We start from the raw sequence: 19,606 nt of genomic DNA on the forward strand, positions 1-19,606 counted from the left end.
ACGGAGATATGTAAAGAGCCAGAATACGACGCTGCGGTCGGCAACACCTACATAGGACAACAAGTGTCTGGCGCAGTTGTTAGATCGGTTATTGCTGCTACAATGGCAGTTTATCAAGATTTATATTAGTAACGTGGTGTTATAGTCGGCGCGCCTGCGATGGAGCACAGGATCTCCGAGATAGCAATGAAGTGGGGACTTCCGCGCACAACCATTTCACGAGTGTACCGCGAATATCAGGAATCCGGTAAAACATCAAATCTCCGATACCGCCGTGGCCGCAAAAGGATCCAGCAAGAACGGGTCCAACTACGACTGAAGAGAATCATTCAACATGACAGAACTGCAACCCTTCCGCATATTGCTGCAGATTTCAATGCTGAGCCATCAACAAGTGTTAGCGTGCGAACCATTCAACGAAACGTCATCGATATGGGCTTTCGGAGCCGAAGTCCCACTCGCGTACCCTTGATGACTGCACGACACAAAGCTTTACGCCTCCGCCGGCCGCGGTGGTCTAGCGGTTCTAGGCGCTCAGTCCGGAGCCGCGCGACTGCTACGGTCGCAGGTTCGAATCCTGCCTCGGGCATGGATGTGTGTGATGTCCTTAGGTTAGTTAGGTTTAAGTAGCTCTAAGTTCTAGGGGACTGTTGACCATAGATGTTAAGTCCCATAGTGCTCAGAGCCATTTGAACCTTCACGCCTCACCTGGGCCCGTCAACACCGAAATTGGACTTTTTATGACTGGAAACATGTCGCCTGGTCGGACGAGTCTGGTTTCAAATTGTATCGAGCTGATTGACGTGTACGGGTATGGAAGCATCCTCATGAATCCATGAACCCTGCATGTCAGCAGGGTAATGTTCAAGCTGGTGGAAGCTCTGTAATGATGTGGGGCGTGTGCATTTGGAGTGATATGGGACCCCTGACACGTCTAGATACGACTCTGACAGGTGAAACATACGTAAGAAACCTGTCCGATCACTGCATCCATTCATGTCCATTGTACATTACGGCGGACTTGGGCAATTCCAGCACGTCCAGAATTGCTACAGAGTGGTTCCAGGAACACTCTTCTGAGTTTAAACAGTTCCGCTGGCCACCAAACTCCCCAGACGTAAACATTATTTAGCATATCTGGGATGCCTTGCAACATGCTGTTCAGAAGACATCTCCACCCCCTCGTACTCTTACGGACAGCCATGCAGGATTCATGGCGTCAATTCCCACCACTTCAGACATTAGTCGAGTCCATGCCACGTCGTGTTGCGGCACTTCTGTGTTCTCTCGGGGGACCTACACGATATTAAATACGTGTAACAGTTTCTTTGGCTCTTCACTGTACTACAGGAAAGACATATGTGGTTCTTGTTACGTGTACAATAAATACATTCTTGTACCAATGCTCGCTGTCTGTGCTTCGTTTTTACTTTATTAAGTGACAAATTAGTTCACTCAGAAGCTTTGCCTTTTAGTTGGTACTGTGTAACACAGCAGATCATTAGTACTGAAAAACGTGTAATGTAACTTGATCAACACAAGTAGGTTCAATAGTAGACGTACAATAGCGTTTTACAATGGAAATACTTATCAGCTTAGTAAAAACATCGATTCCTCATAAACAACAGTTTCAAAAACACTGGTGTTGTCTCAGTTCTATCTGAAACTCCATATTTAACTCGATGAAACTACCATTCTGTGAAGTACAGTACACACTAAAGGAGCTGTTTCAAATTCCCAGTATATAAGTGTGGCATACCTTCAGTGAAGTGAGGAAAAATGGCAGCACCACGGCCTGTATGATGAATGGTATGAGCAGCATCGGCCACATGTCTCCGATTTCCTGTTTCTTTTTTCTGGCATCGTTCATGTCTGGAAAAAGTATTAGTGCGATGGTGAGAAAGTCAAAAAGCAAGCCAAATTCAACATTCACAAACGTTTTTTTTCCAAATCCAAAATAAACTAACTTTGTTGCGCTGTTGATACATAGTGTTTTGAAAATAGTTACGCACGTCAACACTTCACACTCTGGGTTACATATATTAAGGGACCAAGAGGAAAGTTGCGTATATCTGAAAACGTTTTGAGAAAGAAAATTAATGAGAACATGATACGAAGTAACGGAAGATTAATGTATCCCAAACGCCCGTATCATATAGCTCCACTAAGTGCAGTGTGTCGTGAGTGACAACGGTGCATTCTGAAATTACTGAAGGATAAATGGTGAAATATAAGATGCCCTAAGACTTTATGGGCAAAACTGTACACATAGTAGAGATTCAAAACTGAACACATTGAGAGAAAAAACTAATCGGTGCAAATGAAAATATTTTTAGTAGTGCAAACAATTTAAATCTTATTACGACAACTTAATCTCATATCAGCTGTTCAAAGTGAACAATACAAAATGTAAGAAGTTAGGTACTGCAGTGCGGCGCTGAACAACCCAGTAGCAGAACTGAACTCTGGGGTCAAAATTATTTGGCCCCATAGCTTCGAGACGTTTTTTATGATAAGGGAATAACAGTTGCTCCCCAGTCCGCACACTATTGCAAGTTCACGTGTGTTTATAATGAAGAATTTTGTTCCAAACGATCCAACTCCATCTCCTCAAGCGGTGCTGTGCGAACAGTCTTTGTCGAGAAAGTTAGCCAGCTCAGTGTATCTTGAAAGGCTCAGTTCCTTGAACGGTCATAATTTTTTCCCAATTCGGATAGCACCTGTAGTGAAACTTTTCTCTATACATTCCGCTGGCTTTCCGAACACTAAATCCTACTGCACCATGCATAAAATGCGTTTGTGCAAGATCCTGTAACGAGTAATGCTCCATTTTCGACTGCCCCTCATGAACTGTAGACTGTGGTAAGCCAACCAACCAAAAAAGACAAAACAGGATTTTCTACAAGGGAATAAAATTGTACAATAAATTTCCCAAAGATATTAAAGAGACAACTGAAATCCAAATATTTAAAAAGTCAATTAAAGTATGCTTATTAAATCATGCATATTACAAAGTCAAGGATTATTTAGGTAACAGAGAGTAGGCAATGATACGAAACTGATATTATTTAAAAACAAAAAACTGTCATTCTACACCGAACTGCCTTAGTTTAATGAACCACACTATAAGATCCTATTCCCAGGATCTGTGATAGATACGTCTAACTCCTCCCCATTTTATTGAATTCAACATCTCATTAATTGCGGTGTGGTGCTCACTCCGATATTTCAGACAGACACACACACGCACCCATGCCCGAAGGAGGATTCGAACTTCCGGCGGGAGGGGCCGCGCAATCCGTGACATGGCGCCTCAAACCGCCGTCTCTCTCTCTCTCTCTCTCTCTCTCTCTGTGTGTGTGTGTGTGTGTGAGTGAGTGAGACAGACAAAGAGAGAGAGAGCAGTATAGTGAAGTGTTTAATTGTGTGTAGTATGGGCAGTGACCGGTGATGTAATACAGGGTAAAATTAATTTGTTTTAGATCACTTGCAAACTGTTTTGAAAATATGACGAAAATATTGTACTCAATACATCAAAATTAGCAGCAGAACTTCAGATAATACTACTGTATGCATGAATTATTTAATTTCTTCAAAATTGTTTCCTTTTTAATTAAAACGACATGTCTGAAATTTTGTAAATGATCTATGGATGAATAAAGAACTAACTAACTAAATAGCCAACGTGAACAATTTATTGATGACTGTGTATTGTTTTTAGGGCAGCGTCTATAAAGCGGATGCTGCGGAAGATATATGCTTTAAAATATATCCCCTTTATAAATACTTGACTCACACTCATTGCCGATTCAAGACTTTGCGTTGCTTGAAATATTCCGACCATTGGTTCCTTGTCTCAAACCACTGAGTTTGACATCCTGTCTACCTATGCTGTCAGCGGTACAGTGACACTTGCTCTTTAGATAGCCAGACAGATGAAACAGGAATTCAGAATTTTACTTTCAATGGTAACATTTATATTTATAAGTAAATCAATTCGAAAATTACAGAACCACCAGTATAGCCGAGACCGATGAAGCATCCGCTACTAGGACACTGAGAGGTGAGCCGGCCTCGGATCGAAACCGCCCGGCGTATTAATGGCGAGGGCCTGGGTGGCGGTCAGCCTGCATGTAGCTTTTAGGCGGTTTCTCACATCCAACTACGTGAATAACGGACTGATACCCACTTCACGCCCCAGTTACAAGATTCGAAAACTGTTGAAAAATATTCTCACACTTGCACATGAGACAATACTCGACTCAGATGGGTGGGCCCGCATCTCGTGGTCGTGCGGTAGCGTTCTCGCTTCCCACACCCGGGTTCCCGGGTTCGATTCCCGGCGGGGTCAGGGATTTTCTCTGCCTCGTGATGGCTGGGTGTTGTGTGATGTCCTTAGGTTAGTTAGGTTTAAGTAGTTCTAAGTTCTAGGGGACTGATGACCATAGCTGTTGTAAGACCAGGAACAAGAATTTCGAAATTTCACAGATTACTTTCGGAGAACAAAGAAGCTTGGGAACTATATCGGAGTCTCGGAAATGACAAAGAGTTCTCGACATTATAAATTATGTTTAATAAACGTATTTTTCAGTTGCTTGTAGGGAGCCTGCTCGTGTGGATGGACTTGCGGCCTGCCCAATGATTCCAGCCAGATAAAGGCACCCAGTCACAGGATGTCAACAACATATCCGACGTAGTTCGTGAATCCACAGGTACATCCAGCAAAACGCAGAATGTTGACTGACGGAAGTTAGAAAGGAAATGATGCTGCCTAAACTAAAGTAAATAAATAAACAAATAAAATGCGCACTTCCCGAGTGTTCTCGAAAACGATGTGCGTTAGTCATAGTCTGCAGACCAGTATATATAATGGCAGTGCTTTGAGAAATTATTACATATGTGAACGCACACTTCGATTTTATATCGTGTAAATTATAAAGTTATCATAGTTGTAAGAGTATGTTGCTATTATGGTGTTTAAATTAGCTGAATCACGGATGTACTTCTCAAATTTTCGGACGTATACATTTCAAAGGTATATTTTTTTAAATTGTAATTTCTTTGTCGTTTCGGTAAAGGAATGTACTATTAAGTCAAGTAAACCAATTACTATTAGTAGTAGTATTACATTAAAATGTTTTATCTATTTCGTATACAGGGAGAGTCAGGAGGAAAAATCAAATGATAGGGAGGCACTGATGGCCGGGAGGCTCCATCCGGGGAAGTTCATCCGCCGAGTTGCAAGTCTTATTGCAGTCGACGCCACATTGGGCGACTTGCGTACCGGTGATAAGGATCACACAACCTCCGCTCCACGAGCGGAGAAAATCACCAACCCGGCCGGGAAACGAACCCAGGCCCACTGCATGGGATGCAAACACGTTGCCACTTAGCTGAGCAGGCGGACACTCAGGAGGAAAGTTACATGCTTTGAGGGGTGATAGTATTAGTGATTGTGAACGAGAAGTCATATCAACGTATGTCCTGCTCTTAACGGTTTCCGAGGAAGCTAATAAAAACAACAGGGAACAGGATAAATGCAGGTGATAGTAAACGGAAGATTATGATCTCATATTTTGTTTAATTGTGTACACTTCCTCGCAAAAGATGGTCAAAAAGCCCATAGTCAACTGTTTTGCCTGTACACGTAACAGCACTGCAGTACACTGGTGCAACCACTTTGGTACTGAGATTGGAGGCAAACAAGGTGCACACTTGCAGGACTCGTCGCCCCACCATGTACATGTGAACTGCACCTTGAAATGGTCAGTACAGACAACATCCAATGACGCTGTGGATGTATTCGCATGTGAGTGCTGGTGAAGAAAGACATGCGACTCATGCCTGTGATTTTCAAACAGCCGTATGTCGGACACGGCTAAGAAAATGATGTATGTTCATTTGAAGATTTTTGTTCAGGATCACCAATAATATCAACCCTCAAAGTATGTACCTTTCCTCCTGACTCACCTTGTATTTTACGATAATTATACAGAACCTTGGAGCAACTTTTGGTCGGCCTTATGGCTTCCAAAAAATCCAAAGAAACACGCACAGATACCTTGACTTAGCTGGGAGTACAAGATTGTACTCAAGTGCTGGGAAATATTTCAACCACGACGAAGAAAAACAATATCTCGCAGAAGTGATGATGTAGTTAACCAAAAGCATACCCCAGCTCTTTTGTGCCAAGACGTTGGGGATAATGCCACCAGTTCTAGGCAATTGACCGTAACAATTTTGGAGCAATCAATGTGTAGTGAATTGTGAGTCACATGATAAACCCATACAGAGGGTACGGGAATGAGGTGATGACGGAATCTTAGGATGCAGCAAGGAAAGACGGCAGATGTGGGCTACAGAAAACGCCAAGACGAACTACTTCCTACGAGGTAAGATGAATCAAACGATTCGAACAGTGTTTTTCATACTCGTTGCCTTTTAAACGGAAAATTAGAAGGGACTGGGATGAGATTTCCATCAGGATGTATTAGTTAGTACCGTTACTGGAATAGTGAGACTCCATAGCTCGATATCAGCTAGGGAAAGTTTGGATGGTAAAGCAAATGTATCAAGTATTGTAGTAGCAAAGATTGATGTACTGAAACTATTATTTAATATTTTGCATTCACGGTGTCCTACAGCATTCGTGAAGTTAGTGAATACATAATACATATAAACACATATAAAAACATAATGCATATAAAGAAAAACCCAAACAAATTATTAAATTTAGAGTAATGGGATTTCCGGAATACATTTGTCTAAGTAACAAATGTAAGTGATCAACATTGCAATATCACAGGTTAATGTAAATGCGAGATAAGCCGTTGCAAACGTGAAATAAAAAAATAAAAAACTCCTCCCGAACAGGCCATGAAGGCCCAACGGTACTGACCGGCCTCTGTGTCATCCTCAGCCCATAGACGTCACTGGATGCGGATATGGAGAGGCATGTGGTCAGTACACCGCACTCCCGGCCCTATGTCAGTTTCCGAGACCGGAGCCGCTACTTCTCAGTCAAGTAGCTCCTCAGTTTGCCTCACAAGGGCTGAGTGCATCCCGCTCGCCAACAGCGCTCGCCAGACCGGATGGTCACCCATCCAAGTGCTAGCCCAGCCCGACAGCGCTTAACTTCTGTGATCTGACGGGAACCGGTGTTACCACTGCGGCAAGGCCGTTGGCGGAAACGTGAAATGCTGGTATATTAATAACCGGTGTAACTGCCAAAATGAATGTAAGCATGCAAACGTGCATGCATTGTGCTGCACAGGAGCCGGATGTCCATTTGTGGGACGGAGGTCATTGCCTGTTGCACTTGGTCGGTGAATACAGGGACGGTTAATGCTGGTTGTGGATAACGCTGGAGTTGTCGTCCGATGATGCACCATATGTGATCGACTGGAGACAGACCCTGTGATCGAGCAAGCCAAGGCAACAGGTCGACACTCTGTAGAGCATGTCAGGTAGGCGAGAGTTATCCTGTTGGAAACCAACCCCTGGAATGCTGTTCATGAATGGCAGCACAACAGGTCGAATCACCAGACTGGCGTACAGATCCGCATTCGGGATGCGTGGGATAACCACGAGAGTGCTCCTACTGTCATACGAAGTCGCAAACCAGTCCATAACGCCAGGTGTGGGTCCATTGTCTCTACCACCAGACAGGTTGGTTGCAGGTCCTCAACTAGCCTCCTTCTAACCAACATATGGCCGTTGCTGGCACCGAGATAGAACCAGCTTTCATCAGAAAGCACAACAGATCTCCACCCTGCCCTCCAATGAGTTTCCGCTTGACCCCACTGAAGTCGCAATGGCGGTGGTTTGCGGTCAATAGATTGCAAGCTACTGAGAGTCTGGTTCGGAGTCGTCCTTGAAGTAATCGTTGTGTAACAGTTCGATGTGTCACTGTGGTGCCAACCTGCTGCTCAGATTGCTGCTGCAGATGCAGTACAATGTGCCAAAGCCATACTCCGAACACGTGGCCGTCTGCAGTCCGATCTTCTCACGACCATACATTCTCGTGACCATCGCTGGCAGCAATCATGTACAGTGACTACATTCCTGTCAAATCTTTCTGCAATATCGCAAAAGGAACATCCATCTTCCCGTTGCCCTATTACATGAGCTCGCTCAAACTCAGTGAGGTGTTGATAATAGCGCCTTTGTCACCTTAAAGACGTTCTTGACCCTCATCAACTCATCACGTCCAATCTCAAAGATAACTAACACTCACGACCGTTACAGCGTGTATTTCAAGCAAAACCGATTTGCATCCTAATAGTGATACTACTAGCGCCACTCTTATGCGACTGGCGCGAAATAGTAATAGACATCATCTTTCAGAAGTAGAAACACACCTACCAGCTTTAGTTTATGTCTCACAACTCCATTTTGGTGTTGCGATATATACTTACGTGCTTAAAAAAAGTGGTATAGGCATGCGTTTTCAAATACAGACATATGTTAACAGGCAGAATACGGCGCTGCGGTCAGCAACGCCTGTATAAGACAACAAGCGTCTGGCGCAGTTGTTAGATCGGTTACTACTGCTACAGTGGCAGATTGCCGGCCGCGGTGGCCGTGCGGTTCTAGGCGCTCCAGTCCGGAGCCGCGCTGCTGCTACGGTCGCAGGTCCGAATCCTGACTCGGGCATGGATGTGTGTGATGTCCTTAGGTTATTTAGGCTTAAGTAGTTCTAAGTTCTAGGGGACTGATGACCACAGCAGTTGAGTCCCATAGTGCTCAGAGCCATTTGAATAGTGGCAGATTATCAAGATTCAAGTGAGTTGGATCGTGGTGTTACAGTCAGCGCACGAGCGATGGGACACAGGATCTCCGAGGTAGCGATGAAGTAGGGATTTTCCCGTACGCCCATATACGAGTGTACCGTAAATATCAGAAATACGGTAAAACATAAAATCTCCGACATCGCTGCGGCCGGAAAAAGATCCTGCAGGAACGGGACCAACGAAGCCTGAAGAGAATCGTGATAGAACTGCAACACTCCCGCAGATTGCTGCAGATTTCAGTGCTGGGTCATCAAAAAGTATCAGCGTGCGAACCATTAAACGAAACGTCATCATTATGGGCTTTCGGAGCTGAAATCCCACTCGTGAACCCTTGATGACTACTCAACACAAAGCTTTACGTCAGCACCAACGCTGGACTGTTGATGACCGGAAGCGTGTTGCCTGGTCCGACGAGTCTCGTTTCAAATTGTATCGAGCGGATGGACGTCTAAGGGTATGGAGGCAATCTCATGAATCCATGGACCCTGCATATCAGCCGGGAGCTGTTCAGCTGATGGAGGCTCTGTAATGGTGTGGGCCGTGTGTAGTAGGAGTGATATGGGACCCCTGATACGTCTAAATACGACTCTGACAAGTGACACGTACGTACGCATCCTGTGTGATCACCTGCATTCATTCATGTGCATTGTGCATTCCGACGGACTTGGGCAATTCCTACACGACAATGCGAAACTCCACACGTCAACAATAGCTACAGAGTGGCTCCAGAAACGTTCTTCTGAGTTTAAACACTTTTGCTGCCCACCATAATCCCTAGACCTGAACGTTATTGAGCATATCTGGGATGCCTTGCAACGTGCTTTTCAGAAGAGATCTCCACCCCCCCCCCCTCGTACTCTGACGGATTTATGAACAGCCCTGCCAGGGTTCATGGTGTCAATTCCCTTCAGTACTACTTCAAACATTAGTCGAGTCCATGCCACGTCGTGTTGCGGACTTCTGCGTGCCCATGGGGGCCTACGCAATATTGGGCAGCTGTACCAGTTTCTTTGGTTCTTCAGTGTGTGTGTGTGTGTGTGTGTGTGTGTGTGTGTGTGTGTGTGTGTGTGTGTGAGGTGCATTTTAGCTGGTGTTTCGGTAGATATTTGCAATTTCGTTTTTGCAACGTGTAGCTGGAACCAGCCCAAACAGATCGAGCTCATCATGGCTTTCATGCAACATACAGCGTCGACGGAATACGTCGGTTTGTTTCCCATTACAAAAAAATTTCTAAAGTGGAATTTTAGGTGCCAATTCGATAGAGTGGTTCCAAATTAGTCTAGTCCGATATTCGTTTTATCTATATGTATTAACAGGGACAGTAAAACACGAAGAATAGCGCTGCTTGCTTGGCGGTAGCAGTCGGCGCAGGGAAGGCCGGTCCTGTCATTGCTGGAGTATTAGTTTCCTTCGAGTTTTACTATCCCTGTTATTAGTTAACCAGATAAAACTAATATCGCATTAGACTAATCTGGGACCTCTCTATCGCGTGGGTAGGTAATATACCGCTATGAAGTTTGTTGTGACTGACAATTCGCAATTTATCACAAACGCAACTTTTATTGATGTAAGTTCACAAGGTTGATGACTGAACATACAAACGGAAGGTAACAATAACGATATCAACAAAAGTCTCTTAATTGAGGCAAAGAAAAGTTCACTTATAATTTTCCACAAAGGTTCGTGGTAACACACACACACACACACACTAGTAACAGTCCAATTCAGAGACGAAGAAGTAATCTTCAACGGTCGCAGTACACGAGGTCGGCATCCGGCGTGAACTGAACTTCGGGACTGGTTCTAGCCCCTGAATAGCTGTCTCCAGCCAATCACGTTTTGGCGTAGTGATACTTCCTGCAGGCCGTGGCTCGAGCTCCCCCTGCAGGAAGTAGTGCTCGAAATGTCTCTTTCCATTATCTTATATGTAAATAGCCGCTGTTTACCATGGTGCTTTTGGTACGCCTTGGGCATAGACAACCTCGTCCTCTGTGGTGTAATATGGGTTGCCGGCCCTCAGGGGCTACCTTGGCTCCGATATAACAAAGGTCATTTTATTTGTGACATGAAACAAACCGACGAGTTCCCTCGAAACTGGGCGTCGCATGAAGGACGTGATGAGCACTAATTTTTTGGGCTGATTCCAACTGCACAGTGCTAAAACAAAATTGCAGATACCTGCTGAGCCATCAGGGAAAATGCGCTTGACGACTCTTAGGATAGACATCTTATATACTGGACCGGTATCAAGCTACATGCCCGTTTCAGCTGTCGTGTAATGAGAAGAAATTAAGTTTAGAGAGGAAGGAAGTGCCGCGATAAACTGCGGCGGGAAAAAAAAATCCTTTACGATTGGGAGACACGCAGCATAATGCAATGTTTAGAGTAAACGCAGCCAGTAAGGATCAGCTATTGATATTAGGCACTTTTTCTATCCTTTCTCACTCTACAGTTCGACAGTGTGATAGGTTTATCTGAAACTGCTAGATAAGCGAAATGTAGACTTTTATTGTACTAGGCTACCACTGACGCTCTTTAAAATAACGGTGCGTATTCGTGAAGCTTGTGTTTTGAGGGGACGTGCAGCCTCGACCAAAGCGACGAGAGTAACATAACAAACTAAGCATTTTATTATATAAATGTGTCTCAGAACCTCTTGAATATCTCTAGTCGAAATCCACAATTTTTATTGTGACAGCAAACTTGGTTGCACCGTAAGAACTGAAAAAAATATTGTGGTATTCAAACTTATAATGATGAACACTTGTAGTGCGCAATGTCAGCATGAACAAATATTTTTATACCGATATGAAATAAAGACAGTTTCCACATACACACATAAACGTATAAACACCTCTCAATTGAGGTATTGATGCTAATAATTTCTTACTAGTGCAAGACGACACGCAGTTTTCTTGTTACATCGCTCTCTGCCAAATTGACGTCACATGTGCATTCCTCAAGTGCATTACATGTTGTAAACACAACAAAATCCACCTGATGATGAAGGGATAGCCATCGAAACACGTGTTGGATTTTAAAATAGCAAGTGGCTGAAGCAGAAATTCAATAGTTTTTGGTGTTTAATCACTGAACGAAGCTTCTTAAACCAACGAAATTTAAAAAAATTCATAATGTTTAAAAATCATCAAGAATAAATTTTTACGTTAACAGATATGAATGTAGACGGACAGTGATTTTAACAGCAGTTAGTCTGTTGGAACAAATGTTATGAAAACATTATTTCAAGTCTTGTACAAACACTTAGTACACTGCAGCCCAGCAATATAAACTGATAAGTCGACGCTGTTTTGCTTTAACTGGTGGCTGGTGGACCGAATATAACGGTAGGAATACTGTGCTGTGCATTTCAGTCTCTGCCTGGCATTTGTAGGTGAACTGTCTTGGCCATGAACAGATCTCTCCGTCACGCCCCATAAACACTAAACTGGTTTGACGTCGCCCGTACGTGACCGCCTGGCACTGGAGTTTTCAATATTGATTTTTAAAGCACGACAATTTTTTTGGCAAGTATGCTACAACATTAAACTGTTGAAATATTCTATAGGTTTCGATGTACATGAACTCGTTAAACTTCTTGTAAATCATCCAGAATCGCCCTACTCGTCTGTTGGTTGGTACCGCATAAGATTAGCACCGTCTAACAATTATTATTATTACAGGCCCTCTGACTAACTTTTCTCCAAGTTCTGTACAGAATCTATCATTAAATTTCAACTAGATCAATGGGAAACGACTATGCTAGTGAATCATCTACTCATCTACTTGTATAGCAAAGGCACATAATACATAAAAGGGACAAAACTAAGTTGTGAAAAATAATAAACAGTTGTGATTATTTCTGTTTGTTATTTTTGATAGCTTATAAGGGAATGTCACCAACTTGACCGTACATTTTTAGTAAAAAACACACTTGCAAGATATCAGCCCCATCAAAGGTCCTCTGTGGAAACCATAACAAACATTTAAGGAACTTCTCAAAAAAATCTGCAAAACATACAGGTCATAGTTGGGAGCGTACCAGTGGCCGGACACGCTCATGCGTACTGTTAACATCACAATTCAGCATTCTGTGATTCGTTCAGGAGCTGAGCTAAAATGCATATTACAGAGGTGACAATTCGTATCTCGGTCACTATACAAGTGTATGCGCAGATGGACTCCATTTTCTAACAAGAAATGGAAGACGGGAAAAGAAATATCACGTCATCTCTTCTGTTATTCGTAAACTACGAATGTTACAGAGTCAGTTATTTTTAGTTTATTGCTGACGAATGCTCGTTATCCATGTGTTGTCCACATGATTTATATCCGGTCAGCAGTATTTGCCGTTCGCAGGTAAACTCTGCCAACAGACTTGCAACGGTGTAACATTTATTGACAGAAAACATCTTCAGTTTATTAATAACTTTAGTGGAAGCTAAATTTGTTACCAGAATAGTTTAAAATGCTGCCAGATAGCAACGTTAAACATACGAGATAATAAATGAATCAGCACGCTGCAACAGTCCATGGACATTCTGGTATAACCGATAGCCGGCTAGCCGGCCTCCTCTACCAGAACTTATTGCTGGGACGAAGATCGTGCAAGTTTTTGAAAGAGCGAAGTATTGCACTTCTCGCTCTCTCCACCCGGCCACTACTGGCAGTTGTATCCGCAGGTGGTGATGAAAAGTGTACAACATGCTGTACAAGTCGTCTAAAATAAACAAATAATAAAAGACATTTCCTTGGAGAAAAGTGCTTTGCAAGATAGTGAAGTAGTCTTTAGAGTATATACACTCCTGGAAATTGAAATAAGAACACCGTGAATTCATTGTCCCAGGAAGGGGAAACTTTATTGACACATTCCTGGGGTCAGATACATCACATGATCACACTGACAGAACCACAAGCACATAGACACAGGCCACAGAGCATGCACAATGTCGGCACTAGTACAGTGTATATCCACCTTTCGCAGCAATGCAGGCTGCTATTCTCCCATGGAGACGATCGTAGAGATGCTGGATGTAGTCCTGTGGAACGGCTTGCCATGCCATTTCCACCTGGCGCCTCAGTTGGACCAGCGTTCGTGCTGGACGTGCAGACCGCGTGAGACGACGCTTCATCCAGTCCCAAACATGCTCAATGGGGGACAGATCCGGAGATCTTGCTGGCCAGGGTAGTTGACTTACACCTTCTAGAGCACGTTGGGTGGCACGGGATACATGCGGACGTGCATTGTCCTGTTGGAACAGCAAGTTCCCTTGCCGGTCTAGGAATGGTAGAACGATGGGTTCGATGACGGTTTGGATGTACCGTGCACTATTCAGTGTCCCCTCGACGATCACCAGTGGTGTACGGCCAGTGTAGGAGATCGCTCCCCACACCATGATGCCGGGTGTTGGCCCTGTGTGCCTCGGTCGTATGCAGTCCTGATTGTGGCGCTCACCTGCACGGCGCCAAACACGCATACGACCATCATTGGCACCTAGGCGGAAGCGACTCTCATAGCTGACGACGACACGTCTCCATTCGACCCTCCATTCACGCCTGTCGCGACACCACTGGAGGCGGGCTGCACGATGTTGGGGCGTGAGCGGAAGACGGCCTAACGGTGTGCGGGACCGTAGCCCAGCTTCATGGAGACGGTTGCGAATGGTCCTCGCCGATACCCCAGGAGCAACAGTGTCCCTAATTTGCTGGGAAGTGGCGGTGCGGTCCCCTACGGCACTGCGTAGGATCCTACGGTCTTGGCGTGCATCCGTGCGTCGCTGCGGTCCGGTCCCAGGTCGACGGGCACGTGCACCTTCCGCCGACCACTGGCGACAACATCGATGTACTGTGGAGACCTCACGCCCCACGTGTTGAGCAATTCGGCGGTACGTCCACCCGGCCTCCCGCATGCCCACTATACGCCCTCGCTCAAAGTCCGTCAACTGCACATACGGGTCACGTCCACGCTGTCGCGGCATGCTACCAGTGTTAAAGACTGCGATGGAGCTCCGTATGCCACGGCAAACTGGCTGACACTGACGGCGGCGGTGCACAAATGCTGCGCAGCTAGCGCCATTCGACGGCCAACACCGCGGTTCCTGGTGCGTCCGCTGTGCCGTGCGTGTGATCATTGCTTGTACAGCCCTCTCGCAGTGTCCGGAGCAAGTATGGTGGGTCTGACACACCGGTGTCAATGTGTTCTTTTTTCCATTTCCAGGAGTGTAGATGAAACCAATAGAAGACCCCCTAGATTTCTTCGTGTATTTCAACGAGCTCCTTTGCAGTACGTACGAGGGGCGTTCAATATGTAATGCAAGACATTTTTTTCCTGAAAGCATGTTGGTTTTATTCAGGATTCCCATACACAATATTATTCCCTACTATTTTGGGTGCAAAATCCTACTTTTCAACATAATCTCCGTTCAATGCGGCAGCCGTGCCCCACATTACTGGGAGGGCCCGTGTAGCTGCATGGTACCACTCTACTGGTCGACATCGGAACCAATCTGTTGCTGCATCAGTAACCTAACATCATCCACGTACTGTTTCTCACGGACTGCATCCTTCATTGGGCCAAATAGATGGAAGTCGGAAGGTACGAGTTCCGGACTGTAGGTTGGATGAGTAAGAACAGTCCTATGAAGTTTTGTGAGCTTCTCTCTAATGCGCGCTTCATTTCCCGATGGGTTTGCGTGACCTTGTTGCGATGATAACAGATGTCTCGCCCAACGACTCACCGTGCTTTTCTACACTACCTAGTGACCGTAAACGTTCTGTAAGCGCCTCTGCATATTGACGACGCTCTGGTTTTACGCAAAAAGGAAATGAATGACAGCTCTCAGCTTGGAACGCACCTCCGTTTCAGACGCCATTTTGCAGGCTACGTGTAGTGCCGTTATTTCTCAGAACTTCACGAAACTATAGGGACTGAGACAGGAATATTTCAGGATGTCCCACGACAAATCTCGCATTTTTCAACCGACCTCGGCTGGGAAAGAAAGTGTTGCTTTCCTAACTAGCCGTCCCTCGTATCTACATCTCAACGAGATTCATGAAATACGTTCGGCCATCCAGATTTAGGTTTTCCGTGGTTTCCCTAAAGTGCTCCAGGCAAATGCCTGGATGGTTCCTTTGGAAGTGCACGGCCGATTCCTTCCCCATCCTTGACACAATCCGAGCTTGTGCCCCGTCTCTAATGACCTCAATGTCGACGGGACGTTAAACCGAATCTCCCTTCCTTCCTTCCAGATTCTTGAGCTTATGCCATACCTGTTAGGATTTAAAGGCTGTTTACATGTCAGTGAAGTTGCCAGAGACAGCGAACTTCAGTTTCTTTTAATCTGACGTGCACGTGAAATGAATTGAGCCATGTTTTTGCTCTAAGAACCGTCGCAATGTTCACGGTGATTGATTTGTGGAGCCGCGAAAACAAGAATGGACGGATGGGTTTCAACAACAGTTCTCACAATTAGAACCAAAATGTTCACCAGATTCTAGGTGTCGTACAGCGTCGCAGAAGCAGAATACACGTCACTAATAACTGAATAGGTCGGCCAGAGTGGCCGAGCGGTTCTAGGCACTACAGTCTGGAACCGCGCGACCGCTGCAGTCGCAGGTTCGAATCCTGCCTCGGGCATGGATGTGTGTGATGTCCTTAGGTTAGGTAGGTTTAAGTAGTTCTAAGTTCTAGGGGACTGATGACCTCAGATGTTAAGTCCCATAGTGCGATGTTTTGTTTGTGGGGCGCTCAACTGCTGCTGCTTGAGTACTATTATTCCTCTCGTTTTAGTGTCCCCGTTAACACAAATAGATAAAGCAGTTATCACACTAAACTATTCTGGAATTGCTCTATCGAACTGGCACATAAAGTTACGCTTTTTGAAAAAAATTGTTCGTAACAGGAAACAAAGCGAAACTTTCCGCCGACAATGCGTGTCTCATGAAAGATGTGATGAGCACTATTTGTTTGAGCTGACTCCAGCTACACAATGCAAAAACGAAATTGCAAATAGCTGCTGAAACACTAGAGAAAATGGGCCAGGCGACTCTTAAGAGAGGCACGAGTCATACTCAGAAGTAAATGTATTGTGGCCATAACGAGCTGTGTTTTTTGTTTTTTGTTTTTGTTTTTTGAGGATTGGCAACTGAGTGGTAGAGAAAGGGGAGGGGGGGGGGGGAGAGACCAGAGCGAGCATCGCAGGAACGCGCATTACGTAGCAAATTATTACGAGTCGTCATCTTGCATTGAAAACGTAGCTAGCCGTGGAGCTAGGAAGAGATCAGATGTTGATTCCCACACCTACAGAGCTGACGCTGGCTACTTGTGGGCCGAGCGCGCTGTGTACTTGATTAATGCTGCGTGCAATACGGTACACATACTCTCTAAGAATCTGAAGAAGTACTATTAAATATTAACCGATCTCTTTCATACTTAGTATGCCAAATTCTATGGATAACACAACGACAATAATAAAATTTCGAATCAATAACTTCAATACTTTCAGAGGTATAAATTTCTACCTAAAACATATAATAACTGTGCTGGCATTGTGAAAACGAGTTAGGGACTGTAATGTATTCATCTGTAGTATCAACTGAAACTATAACAGTTAGTAATATAATTTTCTAGAATTTTTTTTAGTTTCATTACCACAGATTTCTGACGTAATTAAAGATACATTGGAAAATATTTTTTCATTGTGATTTTGTTGTGTGAGTGTTTTGGAGAGACTGAGGGAGTGATTGGAGGGTATACATAAAGTAAGTATGTGATGATTTATTAAAACTATGTAAAAATATGCGTGAGAAAGTTGTGCTGTAGGGGAATTTGTGACGTATGTCGGAGTAAAATTAAAATAAATGGCTCCAAGCACTATGGGACTTAACACATGAGGTCATTAATCCCCTAGACTTAGAACTACTTAAACCTAACTAACCTAAGGACATCACACACATCCATGCCCGAGGCAGGATTCGAACCGGCGACTGTAGCGCCTAGAACCGCTCGGCCACAGAGGCCGGCTGTGTCGTAGTAAGCTTGATTTTGTAAAAGGCAGCCACAAGGGGTGTTGAGTATAAAATTTATTAGTAATTTATTTTGTGGAAATGAATTGTATATTGTTTTCATTAAATTTATTTAATTTCGGAATTAAGAAATTTCTAGTCTAAATTACTTGCAGTAATCTGATTGGCTGACATTAGAAATGCTGCGAGTAAGGAAGTGCTCGAGATGATCTGATTAGCTGCTTAACATACTAGCCAAAAGGAATTCAGCATTTCCTGCTCGTTTGAGTAGGGCTTTGTGCCACAGATCTATGAGTCGAGAGAGTCGTTCGGGTGCTGTTTTCTGGGAAACACCTACGTTAGCCGGCCGCGGTGGTCTAGCGGTTCTGGCGCTGCAGTCCGGAACCGCGGGACTGCTACGGTCGCAGGTTCGAATCCTGCCTCGGGCATGGGTGTGTGTGATGTCCTTAGGTTAGTTAGGTTTAAGTAGTTCTAAGTTCTAGGGGACTTATGACCTAAGATATTGAGTCCCATAGTGCTCAGAGCCATTTGAACCATTTTGAACCACCTACGTTAAACCGCGCTAATCAAATTTGTACCAAAATGAAGAAATTCGCGCATTTTGATTTGTCCTCGTGTTGATGAAAAGCGATTATAGTACTATTTTGTGAAAGTCTAAGCTACGTGAGTGGTTGATTTTAGGAGATATTCGCCTGTGAACATTTCATATCGTACATAAACTCCGCGTGAGGTGTTTCGTGCAGATTACGAAATGTTATGGCGAGCACTCCTTTACAAGCAGCCTGGTGAACGACTGGGTGTGTTAACTCGCAAGGTATCGTGGATTAGGGTCTGTTTAGGACGTTCAAAATATCGTGTCTGACTAAATATCTTCTGGTTGCTATCAGGTGTGAACTTATAACAGAGACAATCAGTAAAACTGCATAACTGATGTCGGGATATTAAATACGGACATGACAGCCATTTTCCCTGTTGTAAAGACAATAGACCAACTAAAAGGACTCATGCAAAACTCCCGAAACGCTCGATAGTTTAACTTCCTGCTACTGCCCATGGAATGAAGTTATGCGGCCTTTGCCTTGTAGGTATTTAGTCGAATTTTCGTCAACGCTGTTTTTGCTGGCTAAACTAGTATATCATCGTATAGTGAAGGGGCAGACAACCTGAAACCTATTAATGTAGGTGGACTAATTGTTTAATAGACAGTGAGAGAGCAAACCCGCCCCGCCGCACACGGAAGTACGTAAACTCACGTTGCAGTGTCCAGTTGCGTGAAAGATGTCGGTAAGAAGTGCGAGCCACGTGCTGTGACCTGCTTTCTACTCGAGGCAGTAATAACTCCTACCGTAATTTTTTTCGCGAAGGTGGTGCGAACAGAACGGGTGTGTTTAATTGGTGTATGGAGTTTACAGGATGTTCATGACGAACTGAGAACTGTGAGACCTTCCACTTTGACTAATGAGTTGGCGCAAAAATCGAGTAAACCGTTCGTGACGACCGTCGATTGACAGTGAATGAAATTTCTGCGATGTTCCCACAATTCTGCCTAACTCTTTATGAGACTCGCAAAGAAACTCTGGGATACCGGAGAAAGTGTGCAGGATGGTTCCCAAAAAAAGCTGACACAGCAGCACTAGAAATATGCGTCAGTAGCGTCCTCGAGTTCCTTGAGTGACTTGAACTGGAAGGTGAGGACTTTCTGAGCTCTATTGTGACTGGAGATGAAACGTGGATGACTCATTACACGCATGAGACTAAAAGACAGTCGTCATAGTGATTTCACACTAATT

General features: G+C 44.4%; 1 protein-coding gene and 1 pseudogene across 1 annotated transcript in view; both read right to left on the reverse strand.

Annotated features, from left to right (window-relative positions):
• Window positions 1-19,606, reverse strand: part of LOC126249136 (uncharacterized) — a 58,584-nt gene that overhangs the window by 20,417 nt on the left and 18,561 nt on the right. Inside the window, exon 2 of the mRNA XM_049950789.1 lies at window positions 1,760-1,872. Coding sequence (XP_049806746.1) covers window positions 1,760-1,872 — 113 coding nt within the window. The remainder of the gene's footprint in view (window positions 1-1,759; window positions 1,873-19,606) is intronic.
• Window positions 7,068-7,185, reverse strand: LOC126250282 (5S ribosomal RNA; annotated as a pseudogene).

The sequence above is a fragment of the Schistocerca nitens genome, chromosome 3, assembly GCF_023898315.1.
Source record: "Schistocerca nitens isolate TAMUIC-IGC-003100 chromosome 3, iqSchNite1.1, whole genome shotgun sequence".
Lineage (NCBI taxonomy): Eukaryota > Metazoa > Arthropoda > Insecta > Orthoptera > Acrididae > Schistocerca > Schistocerca nitens.